This window comes from Calliopsis andreniformis, chromosome 1 (assembly GCF_051401765.1).
Source record: "Calliopsis andreniformis isolate RMS-2024a chromosome 1, iyCalAndr_principal, whole genome shotgun sequence".
Taxonomy (NCBI): Eukaryota; Metazoa; Arthropoda; class Insecta; order Hymenoptera; family Andrenidae; genus Calliopsis; species Calliopsis andreniformis.
In genome coordinates, this window is record NC_135062.1 from 3,561,532 (window position 1) to 3,585,392 (window position 23,861).

General features: G+C 33.7%; 1 protein-coding gene across 1 annotated transcript in view; it reads left to right on the plus strand.

Moving 5' to 3' along the window:
• LOC143182661 (uncharacterized) overlaps positions 1 to 23,861 on the plus strand; it is a 189,717-nt gene that overhangs the window by 110,487 nt on the left and 55,369 nt on the right. Inside the window, exon 2 of the mRNA XM_076383843.1 lies at positions 11,091 to 11,194. Within this exon, the coding sequence (XP_076239958.1) occupies positions 11,091 to 11,194 (104 nt within the window). The remainder of the gene's footprint in view (positions 1 to 11,090; positions 11,195 to 23,861) is intronic.

Below are 23,861 nucleotides of genomic sequence, written 5' to 3' on the forward strand. Positions count from 1 at the left end.
CAGTATTATAATCAGGGCTGTGGAGTCTTAGTTCAGAAGAAATTTCTGATCACTAAAGTCGGAGTCTGTCATATTAGTCAATTTTATAGAAATTAGAAATGTGGTAAAAATAAATAATTTTTTTACGCATGCATAATTAACAGCTGCAATCTAATTTAAGAAAACGAACAGTTTAAAATGTTTCTTTGCTTTATTTACCTTTACTGTTAGTGTTAGTGTAGCTTTAGCTTCTTGTAAACATGCTCTGTACTAAATATAAAAACTGAAGTTGTATGCATATATATACATATATATGGTTGTAAGAAAAATTACAGCCGTATATCTTTATTTTTGAAATATTGACATTAAAAATTTTGAACTTCAATACTATTTCATGAACCTGTATCTCCTTGAACCCTTATTTCTAAGTGAACAAATTCTTTTAACGCCCTTACCACTTTGTGCAAATATAAATTCTAGATTCTAGATCTGAATTAAAGTTTTAACTCGAGTTTCTTAAAAATGTGACATAGGTCCTTTTGCCTTACAGCCACAGATATACTTATTGTGTTAAAGACCTATTATAAATACATACAGCAGTTGTGGTTGGAGTCGAAATCCGGAAGTTAACGAGAAAGAGGAATCGAGAATTTTTACTGTCAACTTCACAGTTTTCATTATATTCTTAAGGCAAACTCAAACTTTTCACTTTGGTTGACCACCGTGGATGATTCATCTATAGTGATAAATGTTAAAGATTGTTTTCATCTGCAATTTATCTAAAGTGAAAAGTCTAAATTTGCCTTCACTATAGCCGATGGATCTCATTTTCTAGTCCGTAGTTGCAAATCATCTGCCCGTAATGAGTAATAATTCTTATAATGCATACTTTATTTAGCAAATTAAACACGTCATTAGCCACTAACGTAGTTCTGGCTGATAGCAAAAGCGATAGCCACGCAAGTTGTGTTCCGCACGCTCTTTTAATAACTCAATGCATCAGGAAAGTCAAGACAAAATCTCGGCATGAAATGAATATCAGCTCACCTGTAGACAGTGTCCTTCGACCGCGCGCGCGCACGCGGATTAGTCACGCGTTTGGATACACTGTCCGGTCGAGGTGCAGTTAATGACCTGCAACGTTAACGAACGACAACGCTCTAATTGATTTCCCTGCATCGTTTCACGCGCAGTTCAGAGATTCACCGGTAACGACGCGCTAGACGTGTTGCATCGGCTTCGTGGCGATTATCAAGATGGGACATCGTGTAAGGGAGCCTGCCACTCCTCCTTCATTTCGTTCTTGTCGGCGAAGTTGAACGGCCAGAACAGAGTATGTATTGGCTCTTGGCGCGAAGAACGCGGAGATGCGTCGGTAATGATTATTATTTCAACATGTTTTGTGCAAGTTCTCAGCGTGCAAGTTTTTTTCGTATTTATCTCTAAAATATGATCAATTTTTTATAACGAAATTCGTTCTTAGGTGTATAATAAGATTACTTTAAACTTGTTTGTGCGTCTATAATTCTTCGTATTATTGATTCAACCGATTTCTCGAGTCAGATAAATGTTCCAATATCCAAACGCTCAAGATGTCAAATGTCCCAGTAAGTGAAAAATCTAAAAATGCATGTTCTGTTGCTTCAATTATAATGTCCCAGTACATGATTTTATGATACTTTTATACATTTTTAATTACATTAGAATTTAAGCTTAAAATTAAATAAAGTTAACACTAGTATACGGATATCCAGACGTGGTCAGCTACTGGCACATTTACCTTAAGTTATTATTCTTAAAGGTAATGCTGTCTTCGTAATAGTGCAGAAAAGTTCTATTTTCTAAATTTTTACTTGTTCCATTATGCCTTAACTTAAAAAAAGAAAAAAGAAGAAAAGAATTCAAATTCCAGAAGGTCGACAATATTTATGTTTATACAACAAATTTTACATAATATCCCCTAAAGCTATTCGTTTACTTTTTTATCTAAAGTTGTTCTGGCACTGCCTCCCAGCCAGCGAACAAATATTGATACATAGTACAACATAAAATCAGTGAGTTGAAAAACATTACAAGTCCAAAATCAGGCATATTCAAATAATCTCAAAACTCTATGTAAAATTTATAGAATTGTACATTCGAATTTAATACTTCAAACTGTAGTTTTTGGACTTATACAGTTCTTCAACCTACCAATTGAATACATTCTGTAACAAAACTATGAGAATGTGTGTAGAATTGTTCCTCTATTGAAGAACAAACTTGATAGGAAAAATATATTTTCTTATGAATATAGCGTGTACGCAACGTTAAAAAAGAATGAGTAAAATACAAGCACACGAAGTACGATAAACAAATATTAGTCAGTAAGTAGCTACAAAAACATCAAACTAATAACGAAAATCGAACTATTTGTTCAATTGAGGAGCGCTGCTGAACAAAGTGCTGAGTTGATGCACTTATCGCCATTCATTCTTCCTTATGCGTGAAAAGTAATCGTAAACACTTTACTCAGCGAGCCATTTGATCCTCCAGACAAGCAAATGCCTGATTAACTCCAGTATTCTACAGTATTCTAAGTAGAAGAAATTGATCGTTGAATTGAAATAAGATGCGTGCTGATACTCGTTTGTTGCTTGAATGTCATTATCATCTAACACTATGCGTTATATAGTAATTGATGGTCCGACACTTTGTCGTTTTAGACGAATATATTTTACTTTGTTTTGATTAAGGCACTATTTACTTGAAGAATATTTTCAATTCGGAACTACCGACGATGATTCATTGTGAGGTGAACGCATGTCCCTTTTCAAACTTTGCCATTTGTTGATCCGTTCCTATTTATTTGTTTATCAACGTTCGCTCCACGTATTTGCAGAAAATGTTGGGAGCAGTGACGAGTATTTACCATGATATAATGATTGTGCGTTCAACTAGAAAATAATGTAACATATCAAATTTGTTATTGCAATTATCTGTTTGACCCTTTTACAAATACTCGCTAGTTCTACTGGAGCAGCTCCTATTGTGATGAAGTATGTACAGTCTTTCCTTCTGAACCCAGAAATATTATCTTTTGAATCTTAATATTGTTCTTTACTGCTATTCTGAGCTAAAAAATAACTTTTTAAAAGTAGTGAATCTACAAGTCTGTACATATGAACATGAAAATTCGCTTTAGGTCGGCCTGCAACTAACAACTTGCACTGGGCAATTGTATTAGAACGTATTGTACCTCGAATTTGATTAGAGATATCAAAAAATGAAATTGTAAAAAAATGGATAAGGATCTGCAGTCCATGTAATTTATATTGCTTGATTTTCTGTACGTTTCTCCCTTTTAAATGTAACTAAATTTGAACTATAATCGACAAAACGGTGCGCCAGCACACAGTTAGATGATCCAGAAAATTTTTTAAAATTTGCTGTACAACATTGCATTTATTAAAGGGGAAGTTTCATCCATTATTTCTGAAATTAAATTTTAAGAAATAAGGATACAAAATACAACAGAATCAATATCATCTTCATTGCAATTATATCAATTTTAAGTTTGTAAATGTTAAATTTTCAGAGTACAACTATCAATTTTTGTATCAGTGTTATTGCTTCTCTAAATTTAATATCGTAAGTTTTGATAACGTATTCTTTCCTCTCTAATCAAATTTTATATTGTACCAAGAATATTGATAAAATTTTTGTTCATCGTTTAATAATTGTTTATATCTATAAGCAAAAACAAAAAATTTTACCTTGTAATCCTATGATTATTTATATTACATTTTTTACGCTTCTATATTGTAAATGAATCATCATATTCCACGTTTTTATATGATACAGATCAAGGGATAGCAAAATTGAATTAATCGATGTACGTATCACGGTAATCGCCAAGTCACCTCATTCTTATTATAGTATGTATGCTTAGTTCAGCAATCTGCGCAGTTAGTGTTATCGATACCGTATAATTTCTAGAAGTTGACGCAGTACTGGATAGATTTACATGTTAGTTTGAATAAATTTCTCTAGTATATTGTTACATGTCAAAATCTAGATACGATTATCTGTATAAGTATCTATCTTTGACACATTAATATTCGTTACTATCGGGAACGGAAGCGACCAGCCATCTTGGAATGAACAAAGTAAAAATTCATAAAAATCGCGACCGTTGTTCGCACTATAATTTCAATAATAATAGTGCTTTACTTTCCTCCTATGAGACATTTCACAATTTATAGGTGTTTTATAGTGTAATATGAGTAATATAAAAATATTTATTCACAGAATGTATATGTATTGTTGTAAAATAATAGTTTGTGTCACATTACGATTAGTTATTTTATAAGAGGAAGAAAATTATAGTATGCATAAATAAAGGTGTGTAATTAGAACCAATTCTGAAGTGCGATTTTACCCTTTCATACGGTAATCTATAAATTTATTACAAAGATACAAATATGTTTATAGTATAAAATAAACGATAAAGTATTCGTTTCCCTGGAGGCGAAAATTCGGTTTTCTATAAATCACTGCTTCGTCTCATTTAACTTAATCATTTGTGTTGCTTGTAATCTTGTATATACATGATTTTTGACAGAAAAAAATGTTTTTTCATAAAAGAGAATACGACGTAGGTATTCACAATATCCTTTTTAAATAGAGGATATCCTCTTAAAATAAAAATCATCTCCATGTCGCATATACTAAAAAATTTAAAGTACCATAAAGGACTGGTTTAAATTATATACCGCGTTAAGACTAAAATAGTTACAGGATTTTTACATTACTAATTTCAAATATTAGGTGGTTCCATAAGTCCTTTTCATAATTTACGCGCGTGGCTTAGTAAAAAAATGGAAAAGACTTATGGGACAACCTAATATACTATTAATAAATACCATATGTTGCATAGAACATAATTCTAATTTAGAATTTAATTAAAACTGCTAACTTTCCTGTAATATCAACCTTTTAAATCTATGAATTTTTTATGCATCTTGTTCCCTTAAGGACAATTAGTTAAAGGGTGATCGAGACAAAAGAATCAAATATACGCAAAGATTTCTCCGTCAAAAGGAAGTGATTTTACATGACAGAATGAGTCGAAAATATAGAATAAACTTTTTTTAATATCGTGTTCCGTTTTCGAGAAAATTGAGTTGAAATTATGTTCGGTTACAAGCATACGGAAGTTCAGTTTTGGGTGTTTGAGGGGTTCTTATGGTTAAGGGAAACAGTTTCGGTCTGACCACTGACAGTCTCTATGGTACACTAGAAGCATTCCTCTTTTCCCGGTTAGCCCTAAAACACCTAGTACTGTAGTTCGGTATACTTGTACTCAGTCAAAATTCAAAGTGAATTGTTTCGATAACGAAGCATAATGTCAAAAACTTTTATTTTACATTTGCGTCTTATTTTTTCATATAGAATCACCCCCTTTTCACCTGTACCATCAGTTCTAGAACACCCTGTATACGCCACGTCGTGCTAAACTATCCGCAATCCTCTTTCATGTAAGGTCGACTGATACTAAAACAATTTTCTCTATTTTTCACGATTTACTGTAATGATAGCTTGTATTACAGTCATAATACTGGTTCGGAATAAATCGCTATCATCGTCGCTTTCTTAAAGTGACGAGCAATAAAACAAGCACTAATTTATATTCCAGACGAAAGATATACAGAGTTACGCTTAATTGTCCTTAGAATATATTTTTATTTGTTGGTGAATCAAGTAGAAAGCTGCACCAGAGCAGTAGATACGTCGACAGTTGTATTTTCAGAGGAAACGAGTTTGCAATCGTATAGTAAGCGTATCGTAATGGTGAGCAGAGTCAAGCAGGAAGCAAAAATTCGTTAAGTAAGGAAGGAACAGAGGAGGCGCATTCGCCAGATTATCCAAGATACGCTGGGAAAATACATGATTGCAGATTAGTAATTTATAACTAGCATGAAATTCACGATCCGGGTTTTGGTTCGACTGTATGGAGAACGGAGGCATCTAGGGTTGTAATCTACTAGCTACCAAGTTCCTCGGGGAAATTGCACTTCTTTCATTAATTAAGATCTTCAATCCAATCACAGATATTTTAACGTCGTTTTTTCCTTTGTCTGCCTTACAGGGACACGATGACGGTTATAAGTATTCAAAAGTTGTCGGATCGGTTCGTAAGTCTCTTTAATGTATGTATGTAAAATAAAGACTTAGTCCTGACTTAAACTTTATAGGGCACATATGATACAATTGAAATATTGAACAGTTTTGTTTTTTTGGGAGATGTGACATAGATGCTGCGCTTTTTATGGATTTGTCTCAATGGAGGTAATAATAGACTTCTCAGAACTCTTCAATATTCAATGTTGAGTGCTTTGCAAAACCAGAAAGTCAAAAATATATGTACACGAATTAGCATCACTTTACGTCCAGAATCGTCACATAATTCTTCACTTGTGACACGTCCTACAAGCTAAAGCATTGATATATTGGTAAAGAAGTAGCGACAAAACAAGAAGATTACTAGCTTTGAATTCCGATAATTTTGCGGAGGGAGTTTCAAGCGTCAATTTCCTGTAACAAATTGCTAGTTACGACACCTTTTCGTTCCCCATGAGCGAGCTTTGACGCTCTCTCAGTAGGCTTCATTTGAGGTGTTCACGGTCACGGTCATTTGTACCGCGGAAAATGAACGTTTCGGTTAATCGCACCGACGTGCATAAATGATTACGTATTTCCGTGTTTACACGTCGAGAAGATTTACGAAACGTAGATGTAACCGAGTTCACGTTGCGCCGCTCTGATCGCACATTTTAATCGTAACGGCAGCGCCGATGCAAGCTGAACGAGCTAACGAGCTTCATAATAAGCGAGAACGCTTAGAGGCATTCGCGATAAAGGAAACTTCATGTACCCTTGATATAAGCTTAAAGCGGGGTCCTACGGCGCGTGGCTCATGTTTCGTTTTGGCTCAGCAAGAAATTCGGGATGACTCGTGAAAGAGACAGAGCTATACCGTTCATATGGAAATCAACAGTACATGGTCTCTCTCGTCTTGAGCCTGGATCTCACGACGCGTAGTAATTCGCCGAGCCATTACGAGCAACAACGAACCATTGCAAGTCACGCGTCGTTGGAATGAGGTTGCTCGCCGTTGCGTGTAGCTCGTGGTTCGTAATTCGATAGATTGCTTGCAAAGCGCTAAATGAGCACGAGTCAAAGGATTGTTTTTGTTCTAACTATCCTGAATTTCGCACCAGAAATGCCAAAAGGAGTATTATCAACAATGCAATATCGTCGAATCACGAGACATAGCAAGCCATGCGCCATCGGAATAGCATGGCTCATCTTTTCTACGAACCGATCCCGAATTTTTCGCCGAGCCAAGACTAGCCACGAGTCAAGGCGAGTCACGCGCCGTGGGATCCCGGTTTTATAATGAGAAAAGGAATGAAAGTGAGTCGTATCGTACTTAAATGATCCTATTTCATTTGAAGGGATGCGTTCTCATTCTCAGTCATGATATAGTACTTATTAGATACAATTAGACTATGACAATTCCGCGTTATAAGTAAAAAACAGCATGTATGCCTAGGTGTACATGACCGATTTTTATCGGTTCTAACTAAAGGCCGATTACAGATTGAACAAAATTCTATATATCGATTGTCTTCTTATCTATTAGGTTGAAATATAAGGATTGTTTAGTCTGCAATTGGTCTTGCCTAGAGCTGTGCACCTAGTACATCTTTTACATACATATGTAAAAGTAAACCTGGTCACACGAACGTTAATATAACGGACGTTACAACGTCTGTCGTTTGTCTTTCCTTGTTTTTCGAGTCGAAAATAACAAAGACACAACTACAATTGTCCGTCAACGCTTGTGTGATCAAGATCTAAGTGAAAAGTATTACATCTACAGAGTACAGTTTCGTCTGCAGTTTTGTTTTTAAGGAAACTGACTTTCTACAAATGGACTTTAATTTACTTTCTCTAATTTGTCGAATATTTTATAAATACATGTAAGTTCTTTTAAGTATGTTAATAGTCGCAATCTATTTTCGGATTCTGAAAACTATCTTTGAGTTCAATGAAATCATTATTGTTATTGTCATTTTTATGGAGACTTTTAACTTGAATAGGATTTATTCTAAAATTTGTGTGCAAGCATATAATATAATTATACCTACAATCATCATATTTTGTTTTAAGATTTGCTATCTAAAGTTAGTTATTATATAAATATGCTTTTGGAAATAACTTACTGATTTAAATAAACCAAAATTCATGTAAAATTCATTGTTTCTTATTCTCATTCATTATTTAAGATAGTTACAAAAGAGAGTTATCCGACAAATCTAAGTGGGACTACTTTGAAAAATACTTGAAGTCTTTGACCGATTGATTTTTTTTACGTGATAGTTAATCAATCCAAATAAAGTGATCCGCCGAAACATTCAATTAAACGTAGTCTGCAAATCAGCAAGCATCGCTCTAACCACGCTGAATGTCCTTAAAAGCAAAAGTTTGATGACCTCTAATCAGGCTCGGTTAACGTCAGCCTTCTGTCACGTTCTACTATTTACGACAAGTAGTCTGTTTAACAAATAACAAGTCACGTTTACGAGTCAACGACACTCAAGAGTCGATTTCCTGTGAATGTAATGACGAGAAACAGTACAATATTGCACTGCTATGTCTTCTACGCAACCTAATACTTCTTCTTACTGCCTACATAGTACCCATGTATATAGTTTGTAGGCTTAAATGTAGCAACTGCTCAAAAGAATGCGGAACGAGTATTCTTCACGGTGAGGGTTTAAACACCGGTATTTATGTCTTTTTTATAATACAGTTTATTTGACTTCGTAAATTGTTCTACTGTAACACACTTAACCGAATCCTCATTTCCCAAATACATACATATTTACTCTATTATTCGAACGTAGCACATTATAGACTTCTTATTACATATGTTCATTCTATCTTAGGATTTTAGTATACCTACCTACCAAACGAATGAGTTTTACTGCCTTGGATTCTCAAGTATGTTCGACGGAATAAGAAATAACTATCTCAAAATTCAACCCTAGGTGACTAACTCGAGAGTTAGTCATTCAAGATAATCATAGTTAGAAGAGGGACTCCGAAATTCCGGAGATGAGCTGTTACTGACGAGTTGGCGTGAGACTATGTAGAACTACTTAATCAATTTGAGAGTCCCGACAAAACTAAAAAAAAGAATCTCACAGTTAAATAAAAACTTATTGACTTATCAATAAAATAAGTATTATAAATTATCCGAACACTCATATACTCCTATCAATTGCAAATGTAGAGGAAATTGGGGTAAAGAGTTAAATCGGGTAAGATAGAGAATATCAGATTTTGTTTCTATTTCTAATATATGTCGATTTTTTGTTATGTCGGTAATACAGTTTAACATAGTAAAATAAATAGGATAGAATGCAATAGAAAATTAGAACGAAATTACGATTTTGTATATGTGGTTTATACAAGTTTGATATCATGAACTACTGAATAGAAACTTAAATAAAGATAACTTTTGCGTGAACAATACATTTCGGTGCTTATGAAAGTGTACAATTCAATATTAAAATACTACGTAATGCTGTAAAATAAATTTGGTATTTCAGTTTTACCTTGATACTATTTATCTACATAACTAAAATGGAGTAAGATGGTGAACTTATATTACCAGTGACCTTACCATGCAATGATTCAGTTATTTTATAATTATGACTGACATTTGATTATATTAGAATTATATAAAACAAAACAATTCATTAATACAATTTCCCATTTATTTTGGACCATAAGATTAGTCGTTTTTTCTGTAAATTGGACATAAGTCAAAAAATGTATACTTACGTATACTTACACATACCTTCATATGTTTTTACAGAAGCATCTATTCTATTAAGGAATTTCTAAAGGCGTCGGGCACTAATACCACAAGTACTGTCGAGAGTTCATTTATTCTTTTTCCATTGTCACTAAATTCATAGTTACGTTGAGCAAGGAAATAGAACCTATTTCTACTTTTTTTTCACTCTCGTAATGATCAGGTTTGAATTAAATCAGTGGCCCCGCGAACAATGTCATTACCTGAAATCTTAGCTGAGCAAGAATGAGTTAATAAGTACAAGCGATATGACATGCAATAAATGTAATCGCGAAACATAGCCCATGAAACGAAAAAAGACCGAGACGTATTATTTACGACATGTCTCGGACGATACTATCGATAATTACCAGTTTTTATAGTCGTTTTTGGCGACAACATTTGATTACTCCGTCTCTTAGCGCGATTCGATTCCCATAATCGATACCTTCAAGAGTATAGGGAATACACGCCGATTCACTGGAAAATTGTGAAGAAAGATCGCGGTCTATATACTTTGTATTTCCAGGCGGCGAAAAAAAACGAATGATTACACTGCAGTGGAATCAGAACGAGCCAAAGTACAGTGCATCCGGAGCCCGAGGATAAATGGGTACCAGCTATTAGCATGTAGAAAATTTCTAACAAAAAAGATTTTAATAAATGCTTTTCATCAATTCACGCGTCAAAGGAATTTAGATCAGACCTACATTTATCAAATTCACTCTAATTTCGAGCTTATTTCGATTAGAAGCCTTATCAAATCGTGTGTGGGCTCTAACGTCGCTAAAGTATGGGTGAATGCATGATTTATCAAAAGGAAATATTTTCGCTGTAAAATGTTAAATCTAAAATAAAGTAAATAGGTGCAGACTATCGTTTCACCACATTCATTATAATTACATCAAAACTTTCAATTAAATATTGTCCACTATTAATATTTACATGAATCGTAAGCTCAATGTTGTGAATGTATAAAGAAGATTGCCTCAACAAATTCCCCGTAATTATCGAAATAAAATTAAAATAAAATAATGCTAATAATAACTAAAAATAAAAATTAAGTACAATTTGGGCTATTGACTGTTTACTGTTATTACTTTAATTGTCAAAAGTGTCCTGGTGTCTGCTAACTCTGCACATGCGTGTATTACAGTCCGTCATTCGAGGGTTAATGATAGTACCTTTTTCTTGTTTTCAGCGATATTTCAAAGAACGTCGGTGTCCAGAGGTCAATTAAGGATCCAAGGTGTCGCGACCTGCCTGTACTTGTGTATGGATTCCTGTGGTCTTCTTTATGGCTCGGTAAGTTAAACAGTCTACTGGAAAAAGTTGTTCTACCTTCCGATGAAGTTGCTTGTAGTACACTTCCGATTGTCGACGAAGAGACATTCCAGAGAAGGAAAAGCGAGCAAGCAGTAAGCTGCCACGCGACGCTGTTCATTTCTCCTCCCTTTCTTCTTATTCCATAATTCGCTATCGCGGAATCTAAATTACAGAACAAAAAGAAGGGAATGAATCGATCAAACGGGATTGGATTCACCACGCAGGGATTCCGAATTTTCAAGTAATCGATTATTTAACAGTTTTGCAGTAAATTAACTTCATATCATTAGTAAAAATTCAATAATAAGAATGATGAAAGTTCGCAAGGGAACTTTGATTGTTTTTTACTATTTCGTTTCTTTAAGAACTAATTTAGCTGCAGTTTTGTAAAGCATAAAAACCATTACATTTTTATTTTAACAATTTTTTATATTTGTTAGAGTTTTCAAAATAGACAGGAAAATAGGGAAGCACATATTAAGCCTTAAAAGGTAGTTTCACCTTGAAAAAGTAAAAAGTAGAAAAAAAGAAAATTACCCGATACGGCTTTCGAGGTCTCCTGCAAACCTATAAAGTTTAACATTTTCAAGCTAGGACGTTTTCGAGCCATGAAAGAAAATTTTTGTACTATTTATTAATAATAGCAGGCTATATAAGCTTTATATAAAGTTGATGATTTTAAATCTTTAAATTTAGTACTATTTGAGGTCCAATGTTGCATGTATACACCCCATCAAAAACAAATACATGTTTTAATTGTTTACTTTTTATGAGCTAAAAGTATAATGTTTGTATACGCATCGTCAAACGTGGAGGAGATAAAAAGCACTAAAATTTTTGGGAATGATTTAATTACGCTGTGTGCCACAGTGTTATTACTAATCCATGATATTTCTCGACTATAAAATTTTCACGGAAGAACACATCTGTATATTCTAAAACTTTTAATTTTAAGTTTATGTCTAAAATTCTGAACAAGTATTATGTACATAACTTGTTAAAGAAGATATATTTACTTTCTTATCGAAAAATTCTTCGAGAAATTTGACGCAAAGAAATTTCCTAATTATGTACCTAACGTGTTATCGCGTATGTGTCTAAGTAGCTTATAAGCAAATCCCCCATAATGTAGCAGAACTTTGTATAGTAATACTTGTAATTTTATTTAAAAATAATATTATGAAACTTCAAACTATATACAAACAGTACAACATATTTTCTTCATAAACACTGTTTAAGTGTCAGATAATAATGAGTTTAAATATGAAGAGATTCAAATGAAAATTCTGAATTAATAATTATCATAAATTATTAGCTATCCTCTGATTAACACGTCTAATATCTCCGAAATAATTTGCATTCAATAACTTCAACCTGTCACAAAGTTCTCCTATAAGTTCGCCTAGGTTTGGAGAACTCAGAAAATTTGATATAAAAAATTCTCTTATGAGCTCGATACCATAATGATTTGATTAACATCCTTCTGCGAATACAATGTTCCATGTTGGAACGTAGAATTCTCGTTCCCGCAGTGCTTGCATTGAAATTTGTCTTTACAGTTTGGTCCTTGATGGAACAAGACGATGGTTCGCGTACGATCAATTTCATCGACATTTTCGAGACTTAATTAAAGCCGATGACGTTTGATCGAAATACAGGAGCAGCTGTGCGAGCCTGAGAAACAGGTTTAGCCCTTAACTACTATCGTTCCTTGTTTCGTTCGTTTTTTTACTCCGCGCGGCTGTAACTAGTATCGAACAAAAGGAATGCGTTCCTGTGGGGTTGATACACTCTTGACTGTATTCCATTTCGCAAGAGGATGCATTTAATGGTCGATTAATCTTGTTCCTTTCCGTAATTTTTGCGGTATTTCTGCGATCGTTCGTACGTCGTCCAACAAGAATATTCCTATCTGATTTAATTTTGGCGGAAAAGTGTTTCAGCATTTGGTTAGCGCTGCGTTGCTCGAGTGCGTCGCCAAATTTCTATTCCATGACGACTTATGTTTTCAAGTCTAATTCGATAATCTTATACGCTGACGTGAAACTACGAAATTAAAAGCAAGGATTCTATAATATAAATAAGCATGAAACATTAAACAGTAATAAAAATTTAAATATAAATTCACCTGTCTATTCAAGATTACAAATCTCTGGAACGTATCAAAAAGTAACACATGACGATTTCTTCACCGCTTTTGAAAGACCTTAGGTTAATCAAATCTATTGACAGAATAAGTACAGGTGTCAGGGGAATGATTAAAAATTGACCGGGGCAAAGTAACAATAAATTCATCTTAATGTCAGGTATTCTCACGTAATCTTCAACGTTCTGCGGTTAACTGCGTTGATAAAACAAGCAGATACAGGGGCAAGTGAAATCAAAGCGAACATCCATCGCGATAATGTGCAAAAAGAATTAGAGGCAGAAACGATTGAAAATAGTTTCATGTACCGTTCCAAACGAGTCCTTGTAACCACGAATGCTTGGCGAATGTCACAGATTCCGAAGTGACTTCCAATGCTTTCCGATTAGACAGACCGATAGAACAAGCAGAGATTGAAATAAAGACGTGGTAAACGTCCAGTTTAAAACTAGTCTCGTTAAGAACCGCATTTCATTAAAGTCGTTCCATATGCTTCAGCCTATATCAGCTGGAAAAACATCAAATAACAACGTTCGTAGATCTGCTTCCTTGTATAAAATGCGCACCATTGATCTTTTCATGAATAAAGATAATCATGCATCTATGTTCTTTATTTCAATTACAATGGTTTAGAATCATCCCTCATTTTCTACTTTCTTCTTTCGAATGGGAGAGTACGAATAAGCTTTTCCAATAGAAACGCTGTATCTTTTATAGAACTATATATATATTTGACTATCTCCTAATTGAACCGTTCTGTCATTGGAATTCTATTTTGATCATAATTATTTCGAGTGTAATTTTGATTATTGCTCTATGAATTGAATGAACGAGTTAAAAAAACAATATTAGTCCAAAATTAGCCGCTTTTAAATGATCTCAAAACTATATTTGAATTCCACTTATCCACTGTTTAAGTTCATTATGTCTGCGTGACTTAATAAACTTTGGCGTTGTGGACATTAGGATCAAAAGTTTCAAAATGTGGTTTTCGAACTTGTAGGTACTGTTCGATTCATCGATTCAATTTCATTTCACTTTAAAAAAACATGTAAGTGTTAGATGGGATAGCAAGCGATCCGACATCGCAAAATCAAGTAAACAGAATGTGCCAGTTCACGTTGCCAAAATTTTCCTAAGCTTCCGAAGCTTGTAGCATACGTTAAAAAAATAACAAGTTAAATTACTAATTATAAATACATATATTTACTTAGGTATTTATGTATATCTAGAATTGGTAATGCGGTACAGGCAAATCTAGCAATGCCTGATCATTTGCTCTTAATATAGTTGTACTAATAACATACAAGAAAGATAAATATGTATGTAGAGAAAATAAAACCGATGTACAAAACTCTATATAGGTATACTTGATGTATATCAGGCCGACATGACTGTTTTGTTTACAATAAAATGCAGTAAAATATTCTTAATTAACTTCGCATTCAAAATCTCGATAATGAGAATCTTGTAATCTGATTTCAATTTCCTTGGACATAAAGGAGAAATGTATCTTTTCGATATCAAGATTAATGATGTGATATTTAATGACTACACACTCTACATATATGATGGTTCGTCATGGATAGTATATCGCGAAATAATTCTTCATGGAAAAGTATATGCAGAATAAGATTGTATTGCAAATCACATAATCATTGTTTCTATTTACAGATACTTTTAAAGTCAGATTAATCGGAATATATTTGATGTAAATCAGAAAGTGAGATCTTTATTAAAGAATTATTAACATACTACATCGAAAATACGTTATAGGTATTTATTTCAGAATAGTTTTCACAAAGAAATTAGTTGAATCATAATTTAGTTTCAACTAGGAAAATATTTTATTTACAAAATCGTTCTGTGCCTCTATATTGTTCACTCACATCCTCGACTCATTTGTATTAACAATAACAAGCTACATAGTTTCTGTATTTTTACTATACTTTATCGTTTCTTGAGTACTCATCTAATCACTTATGGATGTCAGAATTTAAGTTTTATAGATCACAATCGTCCAACACTCTCTCGTAACTTTAATCACAAAACTTCACAAAAGATGTCAGTTACTGAAATTTTAATAACTGTAAATTCTAAATAAGTATATTTAGTATAAAACGTTTTGGTACAGTTTTGAAAGTACATTAAGATGTATGTACATTTCTAAACATGTATAATTATAAAATATGGATCCTGGCACGGCAGTAATATGACATTAATGTCTCATCAGAAATGAATGCAATAGTTTTCTACCAAGAGGCTTGAAATTAAGAAATCGTAGCAGCTTCAATAAATTTGCAGATGTCCAATTTACATACTCGGAACTACTAAAAAGATAGAGTACACCGCCGAAGTTCCTACGCGAGATCTAATACTAGTGTACCTGATAACTAATCTACATAACACAGACAGCTGGGCAAACATTTCATTGCTGCTGTAACGCAACCGGTAACAGATTAATGTTCTGTTAGGCTTCTTGTCAGGTAAACCGAGCACAGAAGTACAGCATTTCTGCACTACCTCCGATACCTACCATTTTCAATCGTTCGAAAGCTACACGGAAATGACGATTGAACTCGATCCAGCATCGCGGAGGAATTATCATTCTTGTACCCTGTAACAAGCGTAGAAATATTTCTCTGGAAACTATTAATTAACATTCAGTGACAGACAGGCGAGTGAGCCATATGAACTTATATCAATTAACAAGTGGTTATTTAAGCACTGAACGTCTCTATCGAAAATAAAATAGAAAATTTAATGGAGAAAGAAAACGCACTGGTTGTTAATTAGCTACTACTCATATTCGTACTTGATTTAATTAAATTTATAAATCAACGAAGGGAAGTCATAAATGGTGGTAATACATCACATTCGTTTTATTTTTGTGTAAACTATATTTTCACAGCTAAATATTACACGATATCTATTTCTTCTTAACCTTTTCAACATTATTGACGGATATATCTATCAATATATAGGGTGCCTCGTAATATGTCGGCAATATTTTAGGGACTGATTCGGTATCTCAAAACAATGAAAAAGATTCATATAAACATATATCCCATTTGACCTTATTGACGAGACATATGGGGATACTTGAAATCTCTAATGTACGTAAGGCCACTTGAAAGTATTCAAATACTCTGATATAAAATTGGACAACCATTTCACCAAATTCGGGGAACATTAAGAAGTATTAAAAAAGTAGTTACTCTAGAAAAAGTACTCATTTCAAACATTTCCTCTGAAGGTAATCAGAAACAAACAACAGAACACAAAATTCATTGTATCTCATAAACAAAGTGTCGTAGGACGTATGTTCACAATACGAACTTTTGTTAGTGCATATTGTGTATTACTAGTCACTCAATACTGAAAAAGTTACGGCCCAATCACACTGCTGTCACGTCACGTGAAATTATGTTACATATTATAACAAATTTGTTTCATATTACGTTATAGCAAAATAGATCTCAAATAAAAGCAGAACGTCGTATCACACTATGGATTTGCTATAATCTGTAACATGATTTCACGCAAGCAGCTTCAGGCAAGCAGTTTTTTACCACCACCCGTTGCAGCAACAAAGAGAATCCCCAATTCTCAGTTATAAAAAACAAGGAAAAACATATGAAAGCGGCAACTAGGCGGCACATTTACATATTTTCAAAAGGATGCAGCTCCTGTTACGTCACTCTGCACAGATTGTCGCTATAACTTGCTGCAAATGCGCAGCCTAGTTATTACGTTTGTATGTCTTCCCTTGTTTTCTATAATTGAAAATTGAGATTTCTCTTATTACTACAACGCGCAGCGGCAAAAAAACGCTCTTCTGCAGCAGGCCTGATGTGTTCGCATCCCTAGGGTCGAACCTATCAATACGCTTGCAATTCACTCGCTCTCCGCTCTCGGTTCAATCAAATCCTATTTCATTGTATTTCATTCTTCTTTTTCACTCGGTAAATTTGCTGATAATGCGGGTCTTCATAGATTTCGACGATTTTTAAATATGTTATTTAAACATATTTTTATTATGTTACAAATTATTTTTTAAATATCTTACAAATCCATACATTTTGAGTACCTTTTTTCTTTGAAAAAAGTGGCAGTCAACCTTAGTTTCGCAGATATTGGCAAAAACACTTTCGTCTATAAACACTCCACAGTCCCGGTCTGCAGCAAGCATATAAAACAGGTGGCTCGCGTGATTTTACACTCGCTCCAAAGAAAAACTAGTCCAACTGAAAACTAATTACAGGACATTAATAGAACACGGTACTTTTAGTACTATATACTTATCCAGACCTAAGCCAAACCTAAATCAAACCTAACTCAAACCTCACCCAGGTTTAACAAGTTTTTTGTGAATATTTCGGAAACTAAGGTCAACTGCCAATTCTGTGGAAGGAAAAAGTTGTTCAAAGTGACGACATTTATAACATATTTAAAAATCATCGAAATCAGCGAGGACTCACATCATCGGCAACTCTATCTTTCATTCATTCATCAATTCATATTATGAGTAAGACTCCAATCTCGATTCAAACGTGTGTTAGAAGAGTATGGCTCTAAGAATGGAGCGTGAGCGGATCGTGAAATTATCGATAGTGTGGTACAATCCTTAATGTCCATTTAGAAACATGAGAGATGATAAGGTATGGTTTTACAGAAAGTGCCCTGAAATAAAATTTAAAATTAAAAATAACAAAATCTGCTACAAACGTACCTACAAATGGGAATTCATTCAACGAATATATTCAGCAAACAATTTTCAACATACATATACACAAGAATGAGGCATTCATCTCAACTATAAAGATCCCACGTAAAACATTGTAAAATGAAAACATTGTTTGACTAATTCATTGATATCATATCTTTTGGAATCTGAAATGATATAAAAGTAAAGAAGGGGCGATAGTAAAGGTTAATAAAAAGAACTTTATACCACGATCATCTTCTTTTAGTTACAATTAGGTCGACACGATGGCTGCGTCGAATTCGTATGATTCTCATTGGTACGTTCGTTTTTTCAAACGAGTCAAGAAGCGTGTCATAATCACAGGCCTAACGTCTCATAATTCCATGATAATAAAGTCTACGAAAGCTGATGGTCATATTGACCCGATCAACCGTAAAATTCTAACTTAATTACAAACATTTTGTGCGTAGCGAGTCCCGGCAGCTGCACGTCCTCTCGTTCTACGGGAATCAATCGGGGGTGCAAAAAAGTCATGTTACCGGCAAGAATCGCAGATTATAGTTATTAAGAAATGTCGGGAGCCAAATGCCGGTGAAAGGAAGCTCGCGTTAAATCGGATGGATCCAAAGAACCAATTACTGTATAAACTTCATGGTAAATTGTTCAACGTATTGGATGCTGGAAAGAAATTTTGTAGTTTTCAATAGCTTTTCTGGTTTTACATAAACAAACTACTTATTATTCGCCGCTGCGAAGGAAATTAAGGTATTTGATATAGTTCGACTGGAGGAAAATTTAAGGGGTGGTTCTGGAGGTCAAAATAAGAAAGAAATCAAGACTAATGACGTTACGTTTAAGCTTCTGTTCGTTAATTTATAAGGGTTTCAAGAAAACAATGGCTGCCATACCCGCTGACGTAGGAGGCCGTTACTATATCGCACAATTGCAATAAAATCGTACGATATTCAACCTGCACAGTTGTTATTGAAGTCACTGTTCCTTATGGTTTGTCTCTACGAGTCAATAGTCAAATAGTATTTCGTAGTTTGTAAAGTTTCAGACAGATTTTAGCAATTCTTAAACAGTTACAGTTAGTAAACAAATTCTACTGCTGTTTCATTTAGTCTTAAACATTAATTACGGACACTGAATTTTAAGAACACAGACTTTGATTAAGACATGTTGATATTAAATATTTTTAAAATTAATATGATCTTAATTGGAATCTGGTAACAAGGTACGACATATATTCCCAACTTTCATTGTAAAGGCTCTAATATTTAAATGGGAACAATAATAAAAATATATTACCTGAAGTTTACTAAACTTTGTGTCAATAGTTACATCTTAATTTTTGACTTACCTTAAGAGACTTATCTCAGTTCTAGACTTATCTCATTAAATTTTCCTCCGCCTGTAGCCAAATACTCTGTAGATATGTACGAGATTCATTCAATAATTATAGAGATAAACGACTGCAGTTTTAATATAGGTTTTCAAGTAAATGTTATCATTTAGGTATCTATTTTTTTATATAATCTTTTGCTAAGTGGCAAAGAAATTTTTATCGTATTGTCTGATTCAGTTTTGCACATTTATTTTCATCTCTGCATTTGACTTCAGACCACCTAATAACTCCTTCAGGTGGTTGAATAAAAATAAATCTGATGAAGCGAGATTTAAACTACAGGACGGATGTAACAGAATCTTGCACATTGCTGTGCATGCTAACATTACAAGAATAACTTAGAACCTAGAGCTGACAAATTACTGATACATTTTTAAATTATTCTCTAAAGGTGCAAACAATGAAACTTTAGAAATTTATGAATAACAAATGATCGGGTTTATGAACAACAGGTGACGGAGGGTTCATACAAAAAGGCATCTATTATATACTGTGGAAAGTAGCCTTTGTTGCACAGTTTGTGAAACAGAATATTTCTATTATTATCATAGATCGGACATTGCCATAACACATGGTTATGATCCTGCACCAAACAACCACACAGGCAACTTGTGTCAGCAGGAAGATTGATCTTAAAGAAGGAGGCCTTCAGTTGATAGTGTCCAGACCGAAGTCTGTTAATCCAGAAAATGAAATCTCTAGGAAGATTACGATGGGTAAACCAAGATCTAGAGCCAGGATAATAAAAAGATTTGAAAAACTTGGTACTTTTGAACTTAGCTTCTTCATGGATTCTACTTATTCTTAATATCTTAGCCTGTTTTCTGAAGCTATGAGAAAAGTCGGAGTAGGGAACTAGGATGTTGGACGAAACCTCGAGATGGGACGCTTCTTTAGCTAAATCGTCTGCTTTTTCATTAAATGTAATGCCAGTATGAGAGGGAATGCAGAAAAGAAATAATTTCTTTGTTTCCGTGAAGCAGGAGTTTATCAGTTTATGAATGTCAAGTAGAAAGGGATTGGATTTAACACTGCCCGAATAGTTACATAGTACTTGCAGAACACTCAAACAGTCAGAATAGATGTAGATATTATAATTAGAACAATCAGAAGCAAGCTCAACGGCAGTTTTGATTGCAATACATTTAGCAGAGAAGACAGATATGTGCTTATGTAGACTTAGTAAGCGAGATTTCTTTAGCTCAGGTGAGAAACAAGCCGCACCGACCATTCCTGTCTTTTCATTTTTACTACCGTTAGTAAAAATAGTTATAGAGTTGGAAGGCCTATTAACGAGGTGGTCTGAAAAGATAGAATTAGGAAAATGTATTCACAGAGGTATAGAGCGAAGTTGTTTTTGGTTCTAAGCCAAACTCTATGTTGTTGTAAGCCATTAATTTGACTTGGAAGTATAGATCGAGCTTTGTTTACTAATTTGGACCATCTTGTAGATTCTATAAGCCTTTGTATTAAATTATAAAGAGCTGTTCCCCTGTTCGAAAAATTTTTTATAAAAAAATTGTTACATAGGAAAGCAGGTCTATGTTGAAGCAGACAGCACTTGGACTCTCCCAAAAGGACATTATTAGGAGTGCTACCATCTATAACCCAAGGTGATACGAAGGGCTGCAAACTGAATTCTCTCAATTCTTAACTTGAGATCCTCACTCTTAGGGAAATATATAGCTGTAATCAATAATTCAACGAATGAGACTTTTGTATAGAGTAAGAAGAGTAGATGGGTCTACGCCCCATCTTATGCCACTTGTAAATTTTAAGATATTAAGTCTATCAAAACATTTGTTGCGTATGTATTCAATCTGTTTGCTGAATTTAAGCTGAATTTAAGCTAGATTTAATTCTATAATTGTCAATTTTGATGGAGCAAACACTTGGGTAGATTCCTCTTTTGTTAAAATGTATTAAAACAGTCTTTTCGGGAGATAGTGAGAGTCCAAGGAGAGTAAGATTTCTATTAATGACAGAGACTGCATCCTCCAAGCCTTTTCTTCCAATATTAAGAACAGAAACTTGACAAGAGACCGCGATATCATCTGCAAATTAGGAAATTTAGATACAACTATCATGCGCATTATCAATATTTTATGTCAAAAATATAGTAGAGAAGGGAGCTGAGTACACCACCTTGCGGTAGGCCTTTAAATACCTTCCTAGTATGTAACAGAATCTCTCGCGGTCTAAGTTTCGGTAGATTCAAGCACTGACTGTGTATTAAGAAAAGGCAAGAAAAAAGCAGTCATTTTGTCTGTGAACCTCGTCATTCTTTTTGTATCGCGTGCTACAATTACAATTACAATTTTCTGTGATCTTTTGTCTTTTAAAGAGGATCTCTCTAATTCATTCTTTGCTGGTACGCTGTATATGGTGTATGCGTATCCAAAATAAAAGGAGAATTCATATAATTTATTTAAAATTTCTCTCGAAACTAAAATTATCAATAATTTCATTAATAGTTCTATGCGACACTCTGACATATCTGGTAAAGCTTTGTATTATTATCAGCTCACTTAAGTTTTTATTAATTTGTGACGAAAGCTGCTAATATAATATTGTTTGTTCAAAAATTTAACTAAATCTACGAGGCCTCTGTTGACTACTAATTAACTAGCTGCATTGGCAACACTATTGAATGAGAGGACATCTCTTTTCCTTTTCACTTCTAACGAGGGAAGACGGCAATATTTGTACCACAATAAGTGAATGGAACTGCAGCAGATTGTCGATTCCTAAAGTCGTTGTACTTATCTATCTTGTCCTTTAGAGATCCCAAGATTTATGATGCAATTTTTGTGATAAAGACAGGAAAAGCCGAAACTCGAGTATACGTTTATCTTCAAGTCCAGTATTTCTATAGTATATATCCAATATTTGGCGTAAAATATTTTTCTCGCCATTGGCCAAAGACAGTGGAACACTTATGTCGAAAAAGAATAAAACAGGACAATATTAATGGATACTTCCTATATGGAATGTCCTATATGGACACTTCCTATAGGCAATATACTTACGGCTAATACATAGTCAATATTGTTAATATCATTAATATTATTAATATTAACAATTCTTGAATCAAAATTGAATTTTTCGTATACTATCATGTCGTATTTTTCTGAAATCATTACTGTCAATATATTGACAATATTTTCGTTAAGACGGTAGTACAAATACGATTTTTCTAGATTACATTTAACTTTTTTGCAACGACACAGTTCAATTAGAAAAAAAATGTGAAAAATGTAAGAAAGAAATATTTGAAACAAATGCTCATGTAATTCTATTGTTTTATTTCAATATATAAGTCCTAAACATGATGAGCTTCAACTAAATTGTACCAATTAAATATCCATACACTAATTATAGAACAATTATTTTTATTCCTGTTCTCCTATCAGTATGACAATAAAGTGCTAGAAAATTCAGCAAAATCGAATACATGTAACTCGATAAATATATGAGAAACACCACTATAAAGTGTATTCCACAAACACGTAGAGCCTTACAGTTACTTACGATGTAATGTATGAAATTATAGTTCAGTCGAGATCGATTTTTCGACCGAGTTGCTCAAAAGCCAATAAATCGTAATTATCCCCGCGATCGGACCGCGTGGACAACTTAATTAAGGTGAAACCAGAAATGGACGCGACATGAACAAATTAGATAATATCTCTGGAGGATTAAATAATCGCAGTTATAAATTCTTCTGGTGTTAATCGCGAACGTATTTCTGTCAAAGTCCTCCGAAGCAAACGGAATAAAAATTTCCATTTGAAAAAATCTAACATGAAATTCTACTGTAATTATAAGCACCTCTCCGACAGAAAACGTATAATTATACTTTTGATCAAGAAGCTGAGTAGGGATCAAAGAAATGTTGTAGCGCCGCCTTTAAACCGTATTCTCAAAAAAAGAATCCCAGTCCACGCCTTGCCTATTTAGGTTTATACAGCGACCTTATTAGCGTAAAAATTCTGTGGTTGTAAGGCAAAACGACCTATGTCACATTTTCAACAAATTCGACTTAAGGTCTTAATTGGCATCTAGAATGTCAAATTTATATTTAAAAAAATAGAAGGAGTATTAAAAGAGTTGTTACGCCTAAAAATAAGGGTTCAAGAAAACACGAGTTCATGAAATAGTACTGAGGCTGAAAATTTTAAACGCCAATATCTCGAAAACAAAAACATATGACTTCGGTTGTTTTGCCTTACAACCACAGAATTAATATTCACAATTTTATGATTATAAAGTTACAACGATTTTTTTATACTACCAGCCAAAAACGTAGGTAATGTATGACATAAATCTACATCTATATAAATTCTACTATTTGCTAATAAATAACTTTTGGCTAATCGACAAT